A 24,693-nucleotide genomic window follows, 5' to 3' on the forward strand; every position below is an offset into this window, starting at 1 on the left:
CCAATAGCCCCAGAGCTGTTAGTGCTAGAACCATATATTTTTAATTATTATCTTACATGAAACATCGTTTTTGAAGATAAGGTAATTTGAAACATTAACACCAAACTTAAGAAATAATAGAGTATGATTACATGATTTAATTACATAATTTCACTAACACCTACGACTTAGTCCACGTGGAATTAGTACTATGACGTGGAATTAGTACTTATGTTTAATAGGTATTCTGCAGTATTATTATTCCTGCATAATGCATTATAGTAGCAGTAGAGCTCCTTATTCTATATCTATGGTCTCCCCGGAACTCCTTATCTCTCGGGGTGGGCCGCATCATCAGCCCCATAATCTTTCTACATTAGTTTTGATTATAGGTATTGGCCCTCCCTACCGACCCTTTGGGTAACGAGAAGGGCACTATAACCTATGCATGCACAGGAACCTTCTAAGTTCAGGTTCTGAAGCCAGATCAGCCAGTGTACAGGGTTGTCACTGACTTCGTCCGGTTCTCACGAGCCTAGTGCTCGATCGTGTGAGCCGACCCAGGTGCACGTACAGTACCTTCCCTATTTTCCAGGTAGGTACCGGAGCTGTTGGCACGCTCCCAAATTCTTACGCAGCTGGAGGAATCGGAGGATGTCTAGCTCATCCTCTACTAGCTCTCCGGGCTCGTGACAGAGATGCTGGTAGCAGTGACCTGCGACAATATCCGGACATAACTAACGACTTACAGGGCAACTCACGTGCCCCGTGCGTCGCCCTTAGGTCCTCGTCTTGACCGCTACTAAACTAAGACGCGATTACGCCACCGGAGCAGACGAACATGTCCGTCTCTGCAGCTCACTTGAAACCCCGGCGAGTCTATACCGAAGTTCGGGTCCACCAGACGCGCACGTAAAGGTGTAGGTATCTTTGGCGGAGGGCTTGGCCCGGATGCCCGCCGTACCTGGTCTTAACGGGGAGCCTCTATAGTAACCCTCCCTAACGACCCTTGGGGTATACGAGAAGGGCACTATAACCTGTGCATGCACAAGAACTTTCCAAGTTCAGGTTCTGACCCCAGACCAGCCAGTGCACAGGGTTGTCACAGACCATTGTCACTGACTTCATCCGGTTCTCAAGATGCCTCACGTACAGTACCCTCCCTATTTTCCAGACAGGACTTGCAATGATCAGTGCGGTTTCAAGAAAATCTTACTTGGAATCCAGGTAGGCACGGGCCTCGGCTCTGGACGCCACTGACGCCACAAGTCCGCCGGCGGACGGCGAGAAACTACGAGCAGCATGATGGTGAGCTCGGGACAGTACTAGAGTACACAATTCTGTGTTGTGATTTCGTTGGTCTGTAACATGGCGAAAGTGATGGGGTCTTCAGGATCGCTGAGAACTTCCCTGGATCGATTTGTCCTGATGTGACCCAAGACTTTAAACGTCTTTGAGAACGAGCAAGCTATAGACAAAGTGATCGCCGCCCGTTGGCTTCACACAAAACACCAAAAAGGTGGTAACGCGTTGACTTTGCTGACAGTACGTACCTAATAGGTACCTACATAAATAAACATCAGTTATTTAAATTAAGCCGCAGTCAACTTGTACCAATTTCATGAATACCAACACCTAATTTGTACATAAGTTTGTTAAGATTATTTAGACATCATTTAACACAATAATTTTAATTAATTTGATAAAAAAGAAATTGAAAATCACGTAAAACATTTTCGATTAATTTCAAAGTATTTGATTATATATTTTCAATTTGAAGACACGTATTGTTTTACACATTCGGCAAGATGAGAACGTATATTCGATTAATCATTTTTATCACAGTATGTGTTTTAGTAATGGCACAAGAACAACAATTCCTTCTTGAGGTAACATTATTGTATTATTGTTTGTATACTATGATTGTGATTTTGTATACTATGATGGCGAGTGATGTAGTATAAACTACATTACTAGCCATCTAGCGGAATTTGAAATAACGATAATTTCAGCCTCTCACATCAGAATGGTAACAAATCGTAACTTGTTAGCCTGTATTCTGTCCTCGGAAAAAAGAAAGGCACAAGCTGCAAATTTAAAATTCTTAGATAAATTAGTAAAAAAATCTAAGTTTTTCTGAGAAAAACGAATAGTTCAAAATAAACATTTTTATTTTATGTTGAACATGCATGAAACATATACAGAAACTATTCATTATATTTAAATTATAATTAAAAAAAAATGTCATCTTAGAAAAAATATTAAAAATGTTATTAAGAGCATATAACGAGCTTAATTAACTAACATAACTTTTAATACTTGAATTGTAATCAATGATTGGAACAAGGTGTTCCACATACATACATATTACACGTTACAGTTACATGTATACATATTGTTAAAACTACCAAATTTTAATTAATTACTTTTTTCGAATTCCGGTTTCCGGAAATGGTTTACTACATCCTAGGACAAAAGTACTCATCTAGGTAGCCAAAGTTGGATTTTAAAGTTATCCTAGTGGTGCTTTTTAAAAAAGTATGATATCGATGGTAATGACGAAGATGCTAATAATGCTGATGCAGCTGATGATACTTGTATATAATGCTGATGACGCTGATGCTGATGCTGCTGACGGTGGTTTGATGCTAACGGTACTGATGATGCTAATGATTCTGATGATGCGGGTGGTGTTGATAATGTGGATGATGGTGATGGTGCATATGATCCTGATTCTGATGGTACCGACGATGCTGATGATAATTATGCTAAAGGTGCAGATGATGCTAGTGGTGCTGATGATTTTGATGGTGTGGAGATGCTGATGGTACCGATGATTCTGACGGTTTTGATGACGCTGATTACGACTGGTTGTTAGGCAAGACATCGATATTGTCATCAGTACCATCAGAATCATCGGCATCGTTCGCCCTATCTGTATCACCAGCATCATTAGTACTTTTAGCATAATCATCATCAGCACCATCCTATCATACGCATCATCAGCACCATTAGAATTATCTGCACAATCAGAATCATTAGCACCATCAGCACTATACATGAGCATCACCAGCTACATCAGTATTACTAGCATCTTCGTCATTATCATCATTTTCGTAGCAGTAGAGCTCCTTGTGAAAGAGTACGTCTAAGAAAGTACTGCCATCATACTTATTTCTTCCGCCAAACAGGTTTATTGTAACGAAAAGTCAGTTATCTACTGCATTTTTTTACACGGCATCACTAGAATTACTTTAAAATCCAACATTGACTTCCTAGACGCGTAGTTTTGTACTACGATGCAGTAAAACCATTTCCGGAATTAGAAATAGTAATTAATTCAAATTTGGTGGTTTTAACAACTCTATGTTACTCCTGGAAGCTATATTAATGTATCTATGTATGTGGAACACCTTTTTCCGACCATTGTTTATAATAATAGAATAAGGAGACAAATACAGTTGTGCCCTTATTTATTGTAATTTTATTACACAATAATAACCTTATCTTCTATGACATTGAAAATTAACATAATTTTCATTCATTGAGAATTCTCTCTAATAAACTCTTACATCCCCGTTTAACCAGATACAAATACGTGAGGCGCACTATAAGTTTCCGGATTGAATAATAAAAAAATGCTATAAATGGTTAGAAATGAATTTATTGTTTTTATTATGTATTTTCATTAATTGAGAATTCTCTCTAATAAACTCTTATCTCCGGTTAAAGTCCCGTCATCCAGGTACCAATACGTGGGGCGCACTATAAGTTTCCGGAATGAATAAGAAAGAAATACTATAAATGGTCAGAAATGAATTTATTGTTTCTCAAAATATTCTCCGTTAGCGTTAATGCGTTTTTTCATACGAACAACAATCTCTGAAACATATTTTTCATACTTTTCGACAGCCTCTTCAGGTGATGAAAATCGTTGACCGCGTAACTGGTTCTTAAAGCTATTACATTACACTTTAAGTCGTAGAAAATCATGCTACGAAAATTTTCACGAGTTAAATCCATGGTGATGTAGACAACCAATTTCTAAAATGACGCCACAATGTAAAAACAAGTGACAGTCAGATGAAACAAACTGTATTCTACAGCCAAAGAGCTCCATTTTCAAATGTTGTAATTACTTTTTAAATATTGTTTATGTAAGTGGCCAGTTCCGGAAACTTATAGTGCGCCCTATGTAGCATAATGTAGAATTTGGAATTTAATTTTCGTAGAGTAGATTTGTCCATCTTTAGCCAAAGAGACGATCGGGCCAATTTACCTACTTTTCAGGCGACTGTTGAATGTAGAAGATTGCTAAAGATAGGGGAAGGGTGCCTTATTTTTTAGTAAAATAACTTGAATATTATATGTTATAGTGCTTTAAATCATACTCAAGTCCTGACGTGAGCATTGAGTAGAGTTCTGGAATACGACCCTTATTGTTTTAAATTTTCTTAGTGTTCGGTCTTTGTACTAATAACTATATTAATTTTGTTTTTATTTTAATCACGCTGTGGTCTCCTTTCCTTACTAATGGTGTAGGGCAATACAGAGTGCTTTTTTATAGGTCGTTTAAAATAAGCCCTGAAGACAAAAATACCTTGCTTCAAGCAAGCAGAATAAATAAATAGAAATTGTTACAACTTTTTGTTACAGAATGATTCGGAAGAATCGGTTCCATTGGCTGAGAGATCGAAAAGAGTAAGTTGAGTAAATGGATAATTTTAAGGTAAGTTTTTTGTACTCAATTTTGGTGACAATTTCTTTTTATTTAAATATTTATGGAATATCATCATGAAGTATTATTTAATATTCGAGTGTGGTAACCTGAAATAATCTTTAATATTTCACAATGATACATTCGAGTAATTAAATAATAAACATTGTCACCAAAATTGAGTACAAAAAACTTACTTTAAAATTACTGAAATATCACTAGTGGGATTTAGATATAATCCCGAACCTAAATACTACAACGGATTGTCAACTTCGAATCTAGCACTCTAGATAACTATAAATAATATAAACAATATCATCATATACGTTGCTCTGATCCCAAAGTAAGTAAGTAAAGCACTTGTGTTATGGAAATCAGACATAACGACGATACCACAAACACCCAGACTCGAGACAATGTAGAAGTTGTTTTCTACATTAACCCTGCCGGGGGTTGAACCCGGGACATCAGAGACGGCTACACCAAGAAAACCAGTGTGCAAGCCATTCCACCACGGCCGTCGTAACTACAAAATGACTGGCACTCCTGTCAGGGCTCCGTCACTAGCTCGAGGTTACTCGATAAGTGCCCACCGCTGAGTCTATCGCCTACAGTGCAAGCGCTCAAACAAGTCTTTCATTTACATTACAATCCTTGTACAACCCCAGCATTCATTTATTCAGTCATTAATCAGATTTGGTAGGCTGTTATAGCGTAGCCTTTTTTCGATTTTGTATGAGAGTTTTGTATCTGTTCCGTAATAAATATTGAGTAATCTGTGCTCCTGGGGTCCATTGTCGATTGAACCAATTGCAATCACTATAGCTTGGGCTTCCAAGAGACCTTTTCTATCGTAGATAAATAAAAAATACCTGCTTGTAGTTTCTCATAGTAAAGTGCAGATAAATTAATTACTTCTATATATAAAAGCCGTGGTAGCCTAATGGTTTGACCTACTGCCTCTCAAGCATAAGGTCGTGGGTTCGAATCCAGCCTCTCACACCTCTGAGTTTCTCGGAATTTATGTGCGAAATTTAGAAATTTATCATGAGCTTTTCGGTGAAGGAAAACATCGTGATGAAACCTGTACGTCGAAGAAGGTTCACAACCCTCGGAATACGTGTGAAGTCCCCAACCCGCATTGGGCCAGCGTGGCGGACTATGGCCTAAACCCTCGTCTGAAAGGAGATCTGTGCCCAACAGTGGGACATATAAATGGGTTGATGATGATGATATATAAACTAGAATGAATTAATGAATACTTATTCTTTGTTGGATTGCAGTGTGCAGCTCCTGGAAAGGTAAGCTAGAGAAAAAAGGAAGAATACAGTGTTTTACTACTACAAACTACTTTATTAATTTTTTAATGTAACATACCACTATTGACTTTTTTTGGGCAGTAGAGAATAACTTGTTCATTCTTTCGATTTATATCTTGTATATTTAAACGCTTTGTGAACTACACATATCTAACCATAGCATTTGTATGTTAATTGGGTAACGTACATACAAACTAGAGGGTCTACTCTCGATCTCCGAAACAATTACTGCCAAATGAACAATACTTGACCAAATGAAAAGACGCGTGATGCGAATGAAGCTTCTTACTTGATACTTGTCTTTTAATTTTGTCGAATAGTACTTATTTGACAGTAATTGTTTCGGACGGATGTCGGACGGAGATCGAGAGTAGACCCCTAGATACGCGACACAAAACAAGTCGCGCGTCTTTCGACTAATTCTCGCGTGGTCTCGGAATTGGCGCAGGTATCGTATCGTATTTAACTTGTACGTTACAGGATTGATATATTTTAATATTATGCTACTAACTGGTGTCCGCAACTTCGTCCGCGAATTTTATCGGTTCTCAATACAAATTTTCATTCCGTACCTTTCCGATTAATTTTTGTTACAAAAGACACATCGGCTCATCTCACACTGGGGCGCAGAGTCGAAGCGTCGACGTGCGGTTCCATATTTGTATAACACAAATTTGTACCTTAATTATGGGAAAATAGAGATGCATATACTATAGGCGAAAAATTTGTCTAGTCGCGACGCTTCGATTCTGCACCAGTCTGAGTTGAGCCTTAAGAAATCCCGTATCGCGGGTGCCATGAACACACATAGACCACCACAAATTACACCCAAACTCACGAGAGAAATACCTGAATGTAGGCCGTACAACTATTCCTCCCGGCCCGGTAATCGAATCCGGGACCTCTGCGTGACAGTCAGTAAAAAAAATTTTTATGAGCACCGTCATGTTAGGTTTGTGAAGGAATTTCTGACTGTTTCTGTGATGTCGATTTTTTTTTTCAGGGCAAAGGCAAAACTAAGGTCTGCTTGGTGGGATCATCCAACACATACTGCCTTGAGCAGACCGTAAGAATTTAATTTTAATAAATGAATTTATAATGAGACTTTCGAGATTGTTACACATAGAAAACTGGAAGAAATGAAACTGGTTTTTCAATTTAAATAAAGAACCCTAAACGTTGGTTTAGGGCTCAAACAAACCAACAGTTAGGGCCCTTTATAGGTTTAAGGCCTTTACGCGGTTATAATCCGAAAAAACAGTTTCACTTCCTAAATTAATTTAATCTTTTTCTTCATCCGCCTTCGTGCATAATTCTGCTCTATATTTTCAACGACTTCTGCCATTGTTAATTGAAAGGGCGCTTGTAATTTGTTACAAGATTACGGCAGTATACATAACTTTTTTTTTTAATGTCACACCCTTTCAACTAACAGCGGCAGTCTTTTTATTTTGAGCACGTTTCTCATAGTGTGTCTGTCTACTTGTCTGTTGATACTCGAGTGCCTACTGATATACATTTTAAATTGAATATTTTTAAATATTAACATTATTGTTTATATTAATCATCATATTATTCTTTGAATTCTTTTGATAATACGAAATAATAGTAGCCATTTTGAAAGTTCCATGTTTTTAAATGGCGTATTTAAATATATTCAACTATAATAATTGTGTAGTGCAATTTTCGACCGTTAGGCTCAATTTCCATTGCGGCGGAACGGAATGGAGGCGATTTTTTATAACTATATTGTACATAGCATAATGAACTTTATGGTCAATTGTGCAACTTCCGTGGAATGCGCGAGCATTCTCGAGAATTCCGTTATCGTTCCGCCGCAATAGAAATTGAGCCTTAATCGGAAACTAATCATTACAAATTGTTTTACTTAACATTTTGTATTAATGTTTTTTTTTGTGAAAATGCTCCACAAACTTGTTATTATTATTGATACAGAGATGGAACAAATACGAAGAAAAATTCCTCCGATCCGACTGGACGCGAACCAGCGTGTTGCCTCACCGTGGTAATTCGTAAAGTCTGGTGGCTCGGTTGGTAAATGGATGAGGTAACAGACGCTGGCCCAGTCGATCGAAAGAATTATTGTTTGTTCGATATTTGAATCAATAACAACTTTGTTTTTATTAATTTATAAAATTTTTAAAATACACATTTATTAAAATTTTACACCGTTACTTACGCTGGCTCGACGCCAAAAGCGAGAAGTTTTTGTTTTTCTAAACATTTGTAATACGTGTTTTGTTATTTTCAGGGGTTGGCCTGAATACAGGTGAAAAAAAATCTAAGAGTTTATTCCATGAAATAAAGTGTGTATTCGTTTCAAATCTGCCTGTTCATTGTCCTTCCCCTTTTCAAATGGTAACATAAGTCACTCAGCCGCTAAATTTGTAGTGCATGAGCTCCGAGACTAAGGGTCGTATTCCAGAACTCTACTCAATGCTCAAGTCAGGATATGAGTATGGTTTAAAGCACTCGAAATCATACCCAAGTCTCTGCCATTAGGGTCGTTTTTCCAGTGCTTGTGTTTCAATTGCAATCCTGACTTGAGCATTGAGTAGAGTTCTAGAATACGACCCTGAGAGTCGTATTCTAGAACTCTACTCAATGCTCAAGTCAGGATTTGAGTATGGTTTAAAGCAATCGAAATCACACTCAAGTCCCTGCCATTAGGGTTGTATTTCCAGTGCAATCCTGACTTGAGCATTGAGTAGAGTTCTAGAATACGACCCTAACACAGGCAAAAACCAAGGTTATGCCTTGTACCAGTATCTTTTAAACAAAGGGGCGACTAATTCTAAAATTTCGCGACTAGTACCGACTAATTCATGACTTTTCTGAGTGGAATCAGATCTAAGTTAGGAGCTGTAGTTCTCGAGATTCAAAAACGGTGGCTGTGTTAATGTGGTGATGTCCAATTCTCAATAACAACTTTGATTATTTCTCTAGTACATAATTTAGCGGCCCAGATGTTTTCAATAATATTTGGCTGTTGTAGTCAGTTTTGTGAAAAATTTTAGTCTAATTTCATGGTAATAATACAGGTATAAATTAGTCGAATCTTATTTATTTAAAATATAGTTGTGACGTCTACATCACTTTGTAAAGTTTACACAATTCAAATAAAGTACATTATGCTATGTACAATTTCGTTACAATAACCCGCTTCCATTCTGTCGTAATGTAAAATGAGTACTAAAAGATTTGGTTAAATAAATAAATAATAAATAAATAAAATGTCGGTATGCTCCTACCGGTAGTAGGTCATTAGTAGGAGCACCAGGATGTTCTCCTACTAATGTACCGTCACCTATATTTATATAAATGCATTGAAATGTAACTATAATGTCGCTCAATATTAGCAATAACGTCTGGACCGCTTAAAAAAGGATCAGGTTTTTTAAAGAAAAGAAATTGCATTTTTGTATATACATTTATTTTTTTTTCCACATTTTATATCTTTTTTCCAGATATATATTTTAATATATAATAATCAATTCGCTATTGATATATACAACTTACAAATCGAAAAATCCTTAACTGAATCTACATTTTGAGTCTTAACGCCTAGGTGGAATCATTTCGAATATATCTAAACGAAAAAAGACGATGTGCACACACACGCTTGCACTAAACGTCTTGCACCACTGTTTTAGTCAAAAGCATGCAGCGGGATTTCTGGGACATTTTTCCCAATTGGCAAAATGGCCCATTAACGGACTCTACGAAAATTTCTGAAGGCGTAACAAAAATTACAATAATATAATATAGGTAGCGCTGACAAGCTACTTGTTAGACCCCGAAAAAGTGACGCTAGCCGTCAGCTATAAACGTCAACGTTCCAGTTGTCAATTCACGAAACTGGTTTTTTGAAATTCCGCAACATGGGGAGGGTCCAAACGTAACTCATCGGTTCGTGCAGTTTTTGGGACTTCTGAGAATTAAAGTCCCAAAAGTACCGCCCCGGGACGATTTCGACGGAAACAGTGGAACTAGACGTACTAAAACATTGATAGAAGTAGAAGAAAATCATTTTGCATTTGTTTGAATAAGAATATGAATGCAAAAACGATTTTATTATGTTAGCACTCTTTGTCAGATGTGGTTAACATTTTTTTGAGTTTATCTCAAAACCCCAAAATATTCAAGAGATAGGAAGACACGTGGCAGATGCTACTGGGATATTTTTTTCATACAAAATTGCTTCGGGGGTATGATCAACACTGCGCTCATTGTTTAAAAAACTGTCATAATACAGAAAAAGTAGTTTTGAAAAAAAAAAAAAGAATAATTTTACATTCGTGAGGCTGCTGTGACTTCATAACTTACTCGTAATGGTTTTCGTACTCATATGGTTTTGTTTATTGTGAAAGATTTTGAGAAGTATTGACTATATTATTCAATCTTCAATCAATCAGACTTCTGTGTTATGACAGTTTTTTTAGAGAATGAGCGATTGTATGAAAATATTATTACCATTTAATAAAAAAAAATCAGTACCGCCTTCGATCTACTGAGTTTAAGGAGTCATCATCACACACATAATCGCATAAAGTGTGGCGACTCCTTACCTGTCGTAAAGTCAATACCTGTCGCATATATCCTCACATACGACAAACCAAATCATATTTGATGTATAAAAATAAATATTTTAATATTTTGGGCAAAAATGCCCGTTGGAGTAATCGCTTATAATATCACAGTCAAAGTCCAGTCGATCTTACGATTGTTGTACTTGTCGGTACATTTACGATTGAAGATTGCCTTTGGAGTACGTCTGCGTTGGCGATTATGGAAGACAGGAATGACGCCCGCGGCGGTTATCGGGGCACGTATACGGGGTTTTAAAGAATCATTTCATAGTACCAATATGAGTTTAATTATACGGTTCTTCAAAGCGAATAAGCCTGCGCAATCTACATAGCCACAAGTCTTAAAAAAGTACGTGAAATGACATGAGATCACTTTACACGTAATATCGAACAACTTACAAGATAATAGAATAGCGGATGGAAAGCTGCGTGAGGTGTATCTATGACATTGAAATCGCATTTTTATTTCTTTCCATACCAGGAAAATAAAACTACTTTTCAGGATCTATTTGGTTTTTCAAACAAACCAACGTTAAATGTCTGTTAGACGAAACAAATTAAATGAAAATGTTCAAATGTAACGTTGGTTTGTTTGAAAAAACAAATATACACGATTTAGATCTGAAAAAAATTGTTTATTTTCCTATGTAACAACAATCGCGAAAACTTAAGACCTAGACATCTTTGCATACAAATTATCAGCTTTCGAATCGGAAGCGTCAAAGAGATCTTTATTACAACGCCCTTCAATTTTGTAGTAAGTTGTAATCAGTAACTGCCTAGCTTTGCTAGAGCATATACCCACCTTCCGCCCTAATAAATAAATTCAAACGTGCTTATTTAACACCTTTGAATGTGCGCTATTTAAAGGGATACCGACCATTATTTTTACCGCGTTGACTGTTGTGTACAACCCCGTGCTGAACGTTCACACGATATTTAAATAATAGCTTCGTGTGTTTGTTCTAAAAAATGAAATGTTCGTCAATTATTGTTATGTTGTTAGAGTTGTCGATCTGCTATGTAGGAAATATTCTAGCCTAACTACGATTACTCCACCTTACGTGTAAATTGTTTGTTAAAAAATATTTCTAGACAACAAGTTAATTTTCAAACAGGTTTTCTGTCCTCAGTATTTCAAAGTTCTATTACTCTGGTACTTGTAGCAGACATTTGTTTTGTAAAAGAAAAATACCTTTCGATATGTAGATATTTTTACTCTGTTCAAATTGTTTTGACGCTGACTGTCCAACGCATTTTCTAGTTCGAGACCAGATAGTTTTAAATTTAAAAAAAAATTGACTTTTTATTGAAAACTAAAATTTATAAATTCAACAAGAACCGCCCAACGTCACGTTTGACTAGCTCCTGACTGTACGTTGTTATGTCTCCCTCGTGAGAAATGTTAATAAAAGGTAAACCTAAGTTACCTTACTTTTTAACGCAAAAATGTTGACCACACCTGACAAACACAAAAAGCCTAGCAGGAACGAAAACTTAAGTTCTGAATTCTTCTACTTTGTACTATTCAACCGTTTGCAAAAATAACTTTTGACACAATATTTTATTATCTATTGTACATTTAGGTGGGAATATGCAGTCAATAAATAAAATCTTTTTTTATTAAAGAGTTGAGCTCCAGGCAGTACCTCTGTACTGAAAATCCTAATACCTACTCTTGTAAAAGCCTACTTCCAAAATTTATCGGCTAATACAAATAAGTTTTATTATTTCGGTTATAATCGTATCAGGTGCACAGACATACAAACTTTCCTTTCATTAATTGGTGCTGATAACTGGTGATTAGTGTGATGTGACCCTAAGATATCGCCGGGAGATTATTCTGATTATAATTTTGTAATTGCCAGAAAGAAGCGATAAGTCGCTTGCTAAATATCTGTCTGATGTATATGAGATCCAAATAATTATTTACCATAACTTCACGTAACATGCTAAAAAGTAATGGATTTTTTACTCGTGAAATAGAGAAATCTTCCAGACCATTCCAACCATTCAGTAATTTTTGTTTGAATAAGGTACTCTGCCGTCAACTCTGTTGGCGGTACAACCTCATGCAATATGAAAAGCATGCGTTAACGAGTCGTTACACTGGTTGTCCCTAGCTTTGTTAAGTGCGCGTGTATTTCGTAGGCACCGATACACCTCAATTTGGCCGAGGTACTAAATGCCTGCGCACGATAAATGCGACAAGAACAGCCAAAAGAATTAACGGTGGGGTGACAGAAAGAAAGTTACCAAAGGTAAAATCATAGCTCAAACCAAACAAGTTATTGTTGCAAACGGTATTGTGACATCCCTACAAAAAAGAGCCAAACTTACGTGACACCGTATTGACACTCGATGTCCGCGATGGTACCTGCAAATAACATTTACAATAATGGATCTACATCTGAATATGTTGGCACTGTAAAAATTCTGTATTAAAATTCGTCCAGGGAAAATATCAACTTTTTTCTTCAAGACCTTTAGGGTTGTGTCGCATTAATCAAGGCAATATTCACTGTATGTGCAGGTCGCGATTGCGATCACACCGACTCGCAACGAGTTATTTGAAACGTGTAGAACCAAAATGGTTCAGTGCATCGTTCCCGCAAACGGTGACTAGCGGTCGCGAGACATCATCATCGCAGTGTTTATCGTAGATTATCAATAAATATTCCTATTATTATGAAGTCATCAATTAGAATTATAATAATGGACCCAGGTAGTTTAATAGATGCAGTTCGATATCAATTCTTCGAAAATTCACGAGGCTATCGGTTAGTCGTCGGTGTAGCGTCTCGTCGCCCGCATATTGCACTGTATTTCGTTGCGAATCGGAGGTAACGCCGGCACGCTGCACAAGCCCATACACTGAAGCCATCACAGGCTTTGACAGGCCAAACCGCTTTGAGTCAATTTGGTGGACTTCTTGTTTTCCAACTTTATTCAAAATGTCCGTGATCAGTGTGAATCAACCCTAGACAAAACTTAAATAATGACTGAGGTAGGTCATATCAAACTGTCAAAATTTAGAAATAATGATATAAGGAATTAATTAGTATTTTGATGTTATTACGTCTAGAATTCTTGTTTTGATGTAAAAAGATAATTATAGTTTCAGAATATACTAGCGTACGTAATGATACCTCACAGTATCATAATCAGAAAATTCTTATTACAGTGCACTGTACTGTACTGTAGTCAGTAAAATTATAACCTAATTTTTTTTTTTTGCTTTTTGTCGAATATGTATAAAATTTTAATTAATCTACATTCATTGAAACTTACGTCCACGATGTTGTAGTCACCAGCGAAATCTAAAAATACCGATATAAATAAACATGATATTTTTTTTTCTAATAATTATGAATTTGATATTGCTTATCATTAAATCATTAATTACATTGACTTCATGGCGAGATTCGTCACTGAGAAACCGTTTTAGGTTGTCCTACATGTCAGCTGTATGAAGTATGCTTATGTATTGAGTGCTAATACCTGTAAACTTTGGGCCTTATTAATAAATTCATCTGAAGTGCAACGGGTCTACTTCCATTCTTTGTCCAAAGCAATAACTGTCAAATAAGTAATACACGACCAAATGAAAGTACAATCTTCATTCTTCATTTTGAAGCTTCATTCGCATCATGCGTCTCTCCATTTGGTCGAATGTTACTTATTTGACAGTAATTGTTTTAGATGGAGAATGTTAGTAGACCCCCAGGATCATATTAAGGCAAGTCTTTACTAATTAATATTAGTGGTACAACGAATAGTGTATTCGGCCCCGAATACCGAATATTCGGCCTGAGTCCGATGTGATTACACAGCGAAACGAGGACAAATACATAATCTCGATATTGAAAGTAAAGCCTAACTGTAGATATTTCAGAATTTTTATGTTATTTCATTGCGTAAACGTAAAATGGAACAACGGTCGATCTGATATCTACAGCATAGAACAACGATAAAAATGTACAGTGTTCTGAGAATAAGCAGTCTTGCACAAAGGTCTTTGTTCTACGGATGAGTCGACTTGTTATAGCAAATACAATGAAAAAAAGAAGGTACTTTAATTATTGGTGGAGACCCGCGCCCAGCAGGCCCAGCGGTGGGACGAAGACAATAATGTACTGTGTTTTTTCCTTCCTGTTGTATTCGGTATTCCACCAAATAGTGATCACTAAGTAGGTAAGGACAAAAAAGATAGACCGAATAAACCGAATATTCGTTGCAACTACATATTAATATATCATTTAAGTGCATATCAACAATTTCTCATAGATTACACCTTAATAATAAATATCATAGATCACTTAAATTACGACTCTAGAAAGTTATTATAGTTATTAATCAGTAAAGTGTAGAGTCTTGACAACTTACAAGTATGAAACATTTTGAGATCTGAGTATTGTCTATGCAGAAGAAGTTGATAGACACTTAATACTTAAGACCTGCTTATTAATATAGGCCTAGAATAAAGAATGACTTACTTGTTAATATGGCAATGGCGTATTTCAATTTTAACTGACATAACCGTGACAATTTATCTCTTTTTTTTAAATTTATTTGGTCACCCTCTGAGCACAATGGTAAATGTTTATTGCACACATGCATGTGCATAGGATATTAATTATAACCCTTTATCAGCTTTTTCGTATATCACACATTTTAGTCTCCTCACAACAATCCAATGGTCGCAATATTATCTAGCTTTAAACTGCCTTATAGGTCTTATTTTTGTTAATGATGCTATAAAACAAAACTGACAAGTGAACTGATAATAAATGAAGAAATCCCTCGGTAAGTAAAAAACACACAAATGCAATACATCCCTTTAGCATGGTGAAAACACTGTTGCAAAAGAAACTCGTGCAATCGCTAAAGACAGCTGATGTTTTTCGATTTTTGAATTATAGCAAATGATAAGCCAAAAACAGCACAGAAGTATTATAGACACACAATATCAAAAACATAATGGCCAACTCACCCAATAAACTTAAAAATCCATACCCTCATATCATATCAGCAATGGGCACAATTGCAGTCGGTAAACACCAAACAGAATAAAAAATTGCACCACTATACATCAACTACCTGCTGATATTTGATTTCGTCACTTATCACTTTTAACGTATTTACTTAAGCTTCCGTTGAAGTCACTTTTGTTCACTTATAAACTAAGCGTTCCAACGCTTACACCCGTTTCACTTTTGGCTTGGTGCTTCCGTAGATAAAGCGTTGCCTCCATTCTTCGTACTGCTACGTGCACGCTATGCTATTTGAAGTTGACGGCGTATGCTCAGAGTTGATTGGTTTCTCAGTCACGGTTTTGTTCTGTTCGTTTCCTGTGTGGTTCTGTGATCCATTCTGGATGTTCACTTCGAACACGTTTGATGAGTTTGAGTCTTCATTGCAGGACAGCACGCTTACTTCGTCCGTCTGTAAATAAAATAAAAGTTAATTACATTATTAAATTAATTGCTGTCCAATGTTTTTTAATTAAGTACATATGAACATCTAAATTGTGGAAGCGGTAAAGTTTTCGCGATTTAATTGGCCTCCATAGTAAATTTTATGGATAGAATCAATCCCTATTGTCGAAATAGATGTCACTCTGTAAACAAAGCCTGATAAGTTTACAGGGACCGCTGCTTTTATTGTAGTTCCGAAATGTGTAACCAATTTCTAAACTATTGTGCATCCGTTTATGCGTGTGCTTGTCTGTGTGCATTAGCTCATTATATGACTTGGGCACTACCCAAGTCATGATAATTCTTTTCTTTTTTTTATATGACTTTGATACTGCTATCATTCAATCATTGACGTCATGGCGAGATACGTCATTGTAAAACCTTTTTAGGTTGGTCTACAAGTCAGCCGTATGAAGTATGCTTATGTATTGAATGGTAATACCAGTAAACTTTGGGCCCTATTAATAAATCCAACTGAAGTGGAGGGGGTTCTACCAGAGAACAAAAAGTAACGAGAACGGATACTCTCCGCCTCTCCCTACCTTTAGATACCGCACCACGCCCCGCACATTGACGATCACATTGACTGAACGGCAATAAGGCTGTCGGCGAGCCGTTTACGCGCTAAGACGGCTTTGATTATTTGTATATAGTTTTCATTTATTCATTACGAAACATATACGTTAATATATAACATCATTTTACGTTATTATTTATAATGGTTGTGAATGGTGCTGTATACAGCTGTTTATCATCATCTAAACGAGCTAAAGAGAAGCATAAGCTAAAGCATGTTTTTTCGTTTTCCGAAAGATGAAAAAAAAGGTTGTCTGGGACTCATTCAGTTGTTTTCTTCATTTATTTAGTGCAGAGTAATACATAATACAGATTTATTATATCAATATAATGAGACGCCGTAACTTTGTAGACTAGTAGACAAGGGTTCTCGAATTTTCAATTTGTACTGCCGATAAATATTACGTAGTGATATACCCTAAAAAAATTATAAACTTGGATAAGCAATTTCAAATACCTTGGATCCTTATTTAAAAGTACCTGTCCAAAATATAACATTTTAAGGGCTTTTAAAATATTTTTTAAATAAATCTTCAATGATATTCTAGTTAGTAAATTAATAAAAAATATAATATTATATCGATATAAATACCTAATTAGCATGTGTAAATATTAAGACTCTATTAATAGAATTTTAGATAACAAATTCGCGTTAGAATTTTCACTATGTTGCCGCTGTGACCACACACACATTTGCGCGTGTGCAGTAAGCGCCTTGCTGTATGTAGTAGTAGTAGGTAACTAACTTTTGACCGATGTATGGAGTGCCCGGGGTGTGGTTCTACTCTCAAATAAGTAACATTCGCCGAAATTAAAAAACAATGTCAAGTATGAAGCTTCATTCGCATCATTCGTCTTCTAATTTTGTCGAGTATTACTTATTTGACAGTACTTGCTTCGGACGGATGTTGGATGGAGAACGGGAGTACCCCCAGGACCCCGATTCAGAACTGTTCGACATTTTTACCAAATCGTTCGATTGGGTATCGTTCTCCAATCGAAAGGAACATTCCAGTTAAACTTTCGATTCGGATTCGGATACGATATCGTTATCCAACAGTTTAGTTTACGGAGTTACTCGGTGAAATAGATAGATCTAAATTTTTAAGACTAATGGCCTAAACTATAGGAATGCATTAGTCTAGTCCAGACTTTATTTAAAATAATAAGAGATTTCCACATTCTTGCATTGTCAACAATACGACGTTCGGTAACTTTCATTCGTTAACTGTGTTCTGAATGACGTTCGTAGCCTTTGCCGGTAGAGAAGCTTCAGTAATCGTATGGGTGCGACGTCATTTCGGTTGGGTTTGTTGTTGTGAATAAAAATGAAAAGAAATCGTACATTATCATATCGAATCGGTCAACAACTGCGTTATCGTATGGTTCTGAATCGACTCATAGGTTCAATACTTGTCGTATCGAGTAGGTATATATATTATATATAATATTCTATATATATATATATATATAGGTATATAATATTCTCTGGTCTGGCCTGTGCCTTCCCAGTATGGAACCTCGTGCGCCTAGCTAAGGGCAGCAATGGTTACGAAGATGCGGAAGAGTTTCATTCACCCTGTGGCAGAATCTACTTTCTATTTTCTCTCTGTTCAATATTTGGTACGTGTTTGTTCAAGCTACAATGCCCTATTAAGGCTCTAGTCAGCATACTGATGCCATTTCTGTCTAGTGACAGAACTGCTTTACCATGGTTAGCACTGTAGGGCTTTTGAATGCTCAATTGTGTGTCGTAGGATATTTGTCCATTATCAAATGATCAGAAGAAAGATTTCTTGGGTTTAGATGTTCATTGCGTTTAGTTGTTAAAGAAGCTAATTAATAATAATGTATCAGACAACCACACCAACTGCTATTATGAGTACCAGAGCAACTGAAATCATTCTGGAGCACTTTCCAGGACACCCACTAGAACAAATTTAGTTCGTTTCCCCAAATCAGTTCAACCGGTAATCGAACCCGGGACTTCGTCATCCAGTGTGCACAAATCAACGCCGACAAAGCTATTTATGTTACAGAAAATGTAGTGAATACACCTGCCGAAAATTCAACTGATTGTTGTCTCTGATTGGAAACATTTTCAAGCGCCGAAATTATGAGGTTGATTTGTGGAAGGTGCGGCACTAAATCTAAGTTCTACAGTTGTGTGTGTGTAAGTAGGTATGTATGTAGTGATATTTGCACGTGTCACCTTATGTTTACAAGTTTGTTTACATCTCAAGTAAAAGAACAGCAGTTAGTTCAATGTATTTGCTGTTATTTGAATTTTATCAGATTTATAACTCAATAACATTTTTGGAATCGGGGTAAATAAATAAACTTTACATATATGCATATATTTTGGAATTTTAATATTTCATTATGTATATTGTTGACTCCCAACGGTTTCGCCTTCTTGGAGGTATCGTTTCCACATAAAGGTTTAGTATTTGGACTCCTTGTGGAAGCCTTATTCAATGCAAAATTTCTAATTCCATAATGTAACATAGCTTGTTATATATTTCTTGTAATATAAAAAACTAGTCGTATGGTAAAAGTATCAGTTAACATTTTATATGGTAGTCTATAATTATCACAAATACAATAATATATTGTGCACATTTATAATTTTTTTGTTGTACAAATAAGTGTTATACAATAATATCAGTCTATAACTTGTCAATTTTCACCAATTTATTATATATTCTAATAACTTACATTTACAACTTATTTTTTCTTTTTAGCCTTTGAAAGAACTTTCTTGTTATCTTTTTATTTTTTGAAAGAACTTTCTCTTGCCATACTTTCATCCTTTGAAAGAACTTTGTTTTGTTATTTTTTATTCTTTAAAAGAACTTTCTTTGACCATATTTTTATTCTTTGAAAGAACTTTCTTTTTATTTTATATTCTTTGAAAGAACTCTCTTTCTCCATCAGTGCCATCAACATTTTTCACTTTTAAAAATGAACGTCTCCCTGTTCGTCTTCGGATCGGTCTTCCTGGCGGGCGTGGCGGTGTGTAAGAGTTTGTAAACGGCCAGTATGTCGCGGATACTCACGCTGCTCTCGCTCAGGCGCTTGGCCTTCTTGGGCGCGGAGTGCGGGGCGTGCGGGGCGTGCGGGGCGGGCGGCGCGGGCGGCGCGGGCGGCGCCTCGGCCTTGCGCTTGACGCCCGACGACGTGCGCTCGCGCCGCAGCAGTGACGCCGACAGGTACTGGTGCAGCTGCTTGCGCCGCACGTGGCGCGCCTGCGGATTCAAATCACTCTTAGCTCTCTTTCTCATTAGTTAACGATCTACCCGGTGACGCAAAAAAATTAAAAAGAGAAGTTCATTTTAATTTTTTTTTCGTAATTCACTTTCAATCACACGACTTTTTCTATAACCAGATTTTAGTTTTAGCATTAGTCAGTGGGCCACATTTATATTTGGGTATGCTTTTTTATATTGCAGTTCTTTTTTTTGAAGATGGATTAAAATGACAGTTCATTGTGCAAGTGTTGCCCGATGGCAAGCAGCTAGTGATTGCAGTCGATAAATATTATGTCGACTATTGACTCGAGTGTTGGTTACACTTATAAAATAAATAGTCGAACCTGTTTCATTCGATTAATCATCGGTCCGCTATACGCCCAACTGCTGGGCACAGGTTCATTTGAATTGTTCATTTTTTTAAATTCATTCATGCATGCACTAAGTTTCTAAGTATGTGTATTAATAAATTTGATGAAAACAGTACAGAGTACTAAAAAACCGACCTCAAAAATCAATCATCCCTTAGTTTGCCACCCTAAGAGTTCAAATTTGAATGGGACTACAACGGAGGTATTCCCTTTCCAACAAAAAAAGAATCATCAAAATCGGTTCACAAATCCGAGTTATCAGTAATATACATTTAAAAAAAGACGTACAGTCGAATTGAGAACCTCCAACCTTTTTGAAGTCGGTTAGAAATACAAATAAAGACATATTTTAAGATAAAGTTCAAAATTTAACTTTAATTTAATATACGTAACGAAATCTGCCTGTCGTTATTAAAATGTGTATGACTAAAAATTTATTTTGATAACAATAGACCAACTGCCAAAATAAGAATAAATAATACAATGACACAATTAGTAATCATTAGAACGTCGTAACATTCACAGTTCAGAATTTTTTGGCAAAATTTTGCCTTCTTTCACAATCTATCGATAAAACTATCGACAACAACTACAGGACTATTTAAAATTTTATGAAAACTGGCAATCCCGCCAACGTTATTCAATCTTCAAAACAGACAGACTATAGAATTTACACTACACTATGTCTTTCGGCTTCGTGGTTAGCACGCTTGATTCTCCTTGTCAAGTCTAATTTTCGTATAACCGGTCCACTAAGGGATAACCGCACTTATTGACATGGAATTGCATTAAACCTGACAGGCTTCTTTTTATTAAAAAAAGCTTCATTTATGTCGTCATATTTAATTAAAAGGCTTACAGCTTTTTCTGATCGTCTCAAGCCAATTCTGCGATTCCATAACGGCTGTTCCTATTATTGTTAAATTGTAATTACCTCAATAGTCATGCCCTCTCTGAGCATGTTGGTGTTCTCGGCCTGGTAATGCACGGCCTTGGTGAATGAGGAGATGTCGTACGTGAGGTCCACATTCACGTTCGTCTTCTCGAAGACGAGACCGATGAACCACATTGAACACAAATTCGGGATCACTTCGCCCTGAAAATAAATGTTGGAATTAGTATTGAACGCTGTCAAAGCTAAATACAAAAAAAACAATATGAAAAATCCCCAATATAACCTTTCTCACGTAAGTTTTAATTTTTCATAACAATCAATGAATTTTTTTGTATGAATTACTAGTGAAATACTCTTACAAGCCTGGAATATTACGATTTCATGTATTTTAGATATTTGAAGTGATTTTCTAGATTGAAAGATTTTTGTTTGCATCGTATAAACTACTAAAATAAGGAGAATATCTTACTTTTGTCAAATATGTCCATCTCGCTTCTACCAGCAATGGTTATGATACGCGAGAAAGAGAGATCAAATAAATAACGTATAAATTAAATTAGACAGGCTTAAGCTGATTTTAGAGATACCGTGCTTTTGTCACTATCTTTTTAAATATTGTATCTTTTTTATACTTTTTCAATTCGAAATATGTATACTAAGTTAATACTGTTCAAGGGCCAATAAAAAAGTAATGATTTGTTATAATTGTATTATTTGGTTACTAAAACTCAACCAAGATAAATGTGGTTTGGCGGATTCTCCCTCCTTAGACTCGGCAGATTTCATCATTATCATGAACCCATTTATACTCTCAGGCGAGTACTTAGGCGACAGTCCACCACACTGGCCCAATGAGGGTTGGGGACTGCACACGTTTTCCGAGGACTTTGAACCTTCTTCAACGTTTTATAACGATGTTTTCCTTCACCGAAAAGCTCATGACAAATTTCAAATTAAATTTCGCACTAATTTCGAGAAACTCAGAGGTGCGAGTCTAGATTCGAATCCACGAACCTCTGCTTGAGAGGCAGTCGGTCAAACCATTAGGCTACCACGCCTTCATTTTCATTTCTTTAACAGGGTAAAATTTTAAAAGTAGATAACCCAGAATTTATAGGTACTCTGTTGGTGTCCCTTTTCAGTATACGCGAGAAGCTTCTCTATTCTTTTTTTTATTCTCCCTCTACGCAGAAAAAATTGCTGTCAGATGGCTGTCATATGACATTTGGAGCGAAAATCTTTGATTCAAGACAAATAGTAACAAACAAATTGTCTATTATCTTTAACATATTTTCTTTGGAAAAACGATATCGTTTCCTAAATTCATGTTCATCTAACTGGAGCAGTGGATCGTATCATTTCTTGTTCTTTGCATGCCTCCGTCTAAAGTCCCGCAAATCTTAGCAGATTCATCACGCGAAAAAATTTTCCATTTTTTTCACAATACAAGTAAAAATTTTCTGACAATAAAAATCAAAACAAATCTGCTTAACTCTTTGACGTTTTCTAACCTGCTAACAGCTGATTAATGTCAGCTATCTTGTTCGTTAGCGAGCGAAACGAGGTCCCTAGGGTGTTTAAATTGACAGCTATTTAAACAACAAATTAATCAATCATTTAATCACTAATCAATGTTTATAAGTAAGAATTTTTTTAATCATTGTTTAAAGCGTTATTTAAAGTTAAATAGTGTTTACAAGTAAGGCTGTTAGTTCGCTGTTCTTAGCTGTGGATGAAATATAAAATCGACTGTTGATCGATTTTATATTTCCGAAATGAAATAAGATATAAAAATATTGAACACCTATAGATAGGCCTTATTTTGGATAACGACATAATGTATTTATCCTCTTTCCGCTGTATAATCACATCGGACTGTTCTTCGGATGAGTCGACATTTATGAGAAGTATTAATTAATGTGACACAGTCCAGCGGAACGTGTAATACAACATTTTGACATCGGTCATAGAAGCTAAACGCACGGCGATTAGGTGTAATTTTGTACAACAAACATTTTAAAATTCTTATCCGGACGAATGTCTCTTAATAAGTGATGGATTATAAACTTTGTGGGCGATAAATCAGATATCTACGGCCTTTAAAAAGTTTGTTTTTCAGGAACGTCTACGTCCTGCAGTAAACTAAGGTGATGTGGTAGGTAAGTGAAGTGTACGTACATTGTCATTTTTCTTGATTTCTGGTGCCGGATCTGTGTGCACTACGGCATCTGTGAATAAATGGAAGGTGTTAAATTTGTGCCTAGTTGAATTTTTCACAAAGTGGGTCACTGGCATATAAACATTGGTTTCATGTAATGTAATTCTTCCAAACTTCCAATTGCTTTGTCATATCACTAACATACTTTAATATTGGTCAGTTTGCATCCCTTAAAGCCATTCTATATGACACTAAACGTGATTGGTCAGTTCGATTTCCCTGTATCAATGACATGGTAGTGATGAAGTGCAATTCAATTATTGATCATCTTTTTGATTAAAACACGTATTTGTTTACTAATGATCAGTTGCTTGATGAGAAAACCTGCATGTCGAAAAAGGCTCACAAATTCGTCAACCCTATTTGAACCAGCGTGCTGTTGAAATTCTGAATCTAATAAAACAATACAACAATAAAACTGCCATTGAAGGGGGCGGTATAGGGATTGATGAAAGGTGTACCGGGAGGCAGCGCGAGCGGCTGTCCGCCGTTGGCGTGCAGTGGCACGGAATTGTAGCACTCGGGGTTGACGTGCGCCAGCGTGATGTGCTGGTTGCGCTCCAGGGTGGCTGCAATGGCACATAACACATATTACACCTTTTTTAATGAACTTCCGTCAAAATTATTCAGGAAATATTCTTTGAACTTTCCTTCCACGTCTTTTAGTAGCAATAGAGCTCCTTGTGAAAGAGTTCGTCCAGGGAAGTACCTTATCTATTTCTGCCGCCGAGCAGTAATGTGAGCATTATTGCTGGGGAAATTATTAATATGTCTCAGGGAGTCTATGAGCTCTAAGCTATGAGCGACACTGTTATGGACAGGCGCGTCGCTTACCACCAGACAATAAAGACAGCATGGTATTCCGTCTAAATTTTTGACAAGTACAAACAGCACTTTAAATGGCAACACAGAGGCGGAAAGGTACTATTTCCGGGCTTCTTTATGAATAATTTGGCAATAAAAGAAACTATTCAACGTTTAAAACGTCAAACGATCCGTTAGTGGCCTACTATAGTTACTAACGGCACTGCGAAGATTTTTACCACCTCAATTCATATTACAGATCTAGCACGATATTATCGTTCACCGTCTAACATCCGTCCTAAACAATTACTGTCAAATAAGTATTACTAAACCAAGTTATACGAATGAAGCTTCATACTTGACACTGTCATTTAATTTTTTCGAGTGTTACTTATTTGACATATAATTGTTTCGGAAGGTTGTTGGACGGAGAACGCGAGTCATCGAGTATATAACTAGAAATAAAGTACAAAAAA

At 36.4% G+C, this 24,693-nt stretch overlaps 1 protein-coding gene and 1 long non-coding RNA gene across 2 annotated transcripts in view; one reads left to right on the forward strand and one right to left on the reverse strand.

Moving 5' to 3' along the window:
- The first annotated feature begins 1,617 nt into the window (after positions 1-1,617).
- LOC113233672 lies at positions 1,618-8,361 on the forward strand. The gene is made up of 5 exons (XR_003310726.1): positions 1,618-1,868; positions 4,636-4,680; positions 5,980-5,997; positions 7,019-7,081; positions 8,288-8,361. It is a non-coding gene; the product is annotated as an uncharacterized LOC113233672 (long non-coding RNA).
- Positions 8,362-12,722: 4,361 nt separating this feature from the next.
- The window catches only part of LOC113233561 (poly(A) polymerase type 3), a 51,031-nt gene continuing 39,060 nt past the window's right edge, over positions 12,723-24,693 (reverse strand). The window contains exons 10-15 of the mRNA XM_026468688.1: positions 23,875-23,982; positions 23,374-23,423; positions 21,235-21,396; positions 19,738-19,926; positions 15,619-16,070; positions 12,723-13,002 (exon numbers count right to left, since the gene is read on the reverse strand). Coding sequence (XP_026324473.1) covers positions 15,891-16,070; positions 19,738-19,926; positions 21,235-21,396; positions 23,374-23,423; positions 23,875-23,982 — 689 coding nt within the window. The 3' untranslated portion in view covers positions 12,723-13,002; positions 15,619-15,890. The remainder of the gene's footprint in view (positions 13,003-15,618; positions 16,071-19,737; positions 19,927-21,234; positions 21,397-23,373; positions 23,424-23,874; positions 23,983-24,693) is intronic.

This window comes from Hyposmocoma kahamanoa, unplaced genomic scaffold (genome assembly GCF_003589595.1).
Source record: "Hyposmocoma kahamanoa isolate Upper Pololo Valley unplaced genomic scaffold, ASM358959v1 79, whole genome shotgun sequence".
Taxonomy (NCBI): domain Eukaryota; kingdom Metazoa; phylum Arthropoda; class Insecta; order Lepidoptera; family Cosmopterigidae; genus Hyposmocoma; species Hyposmocoma kahamanoa.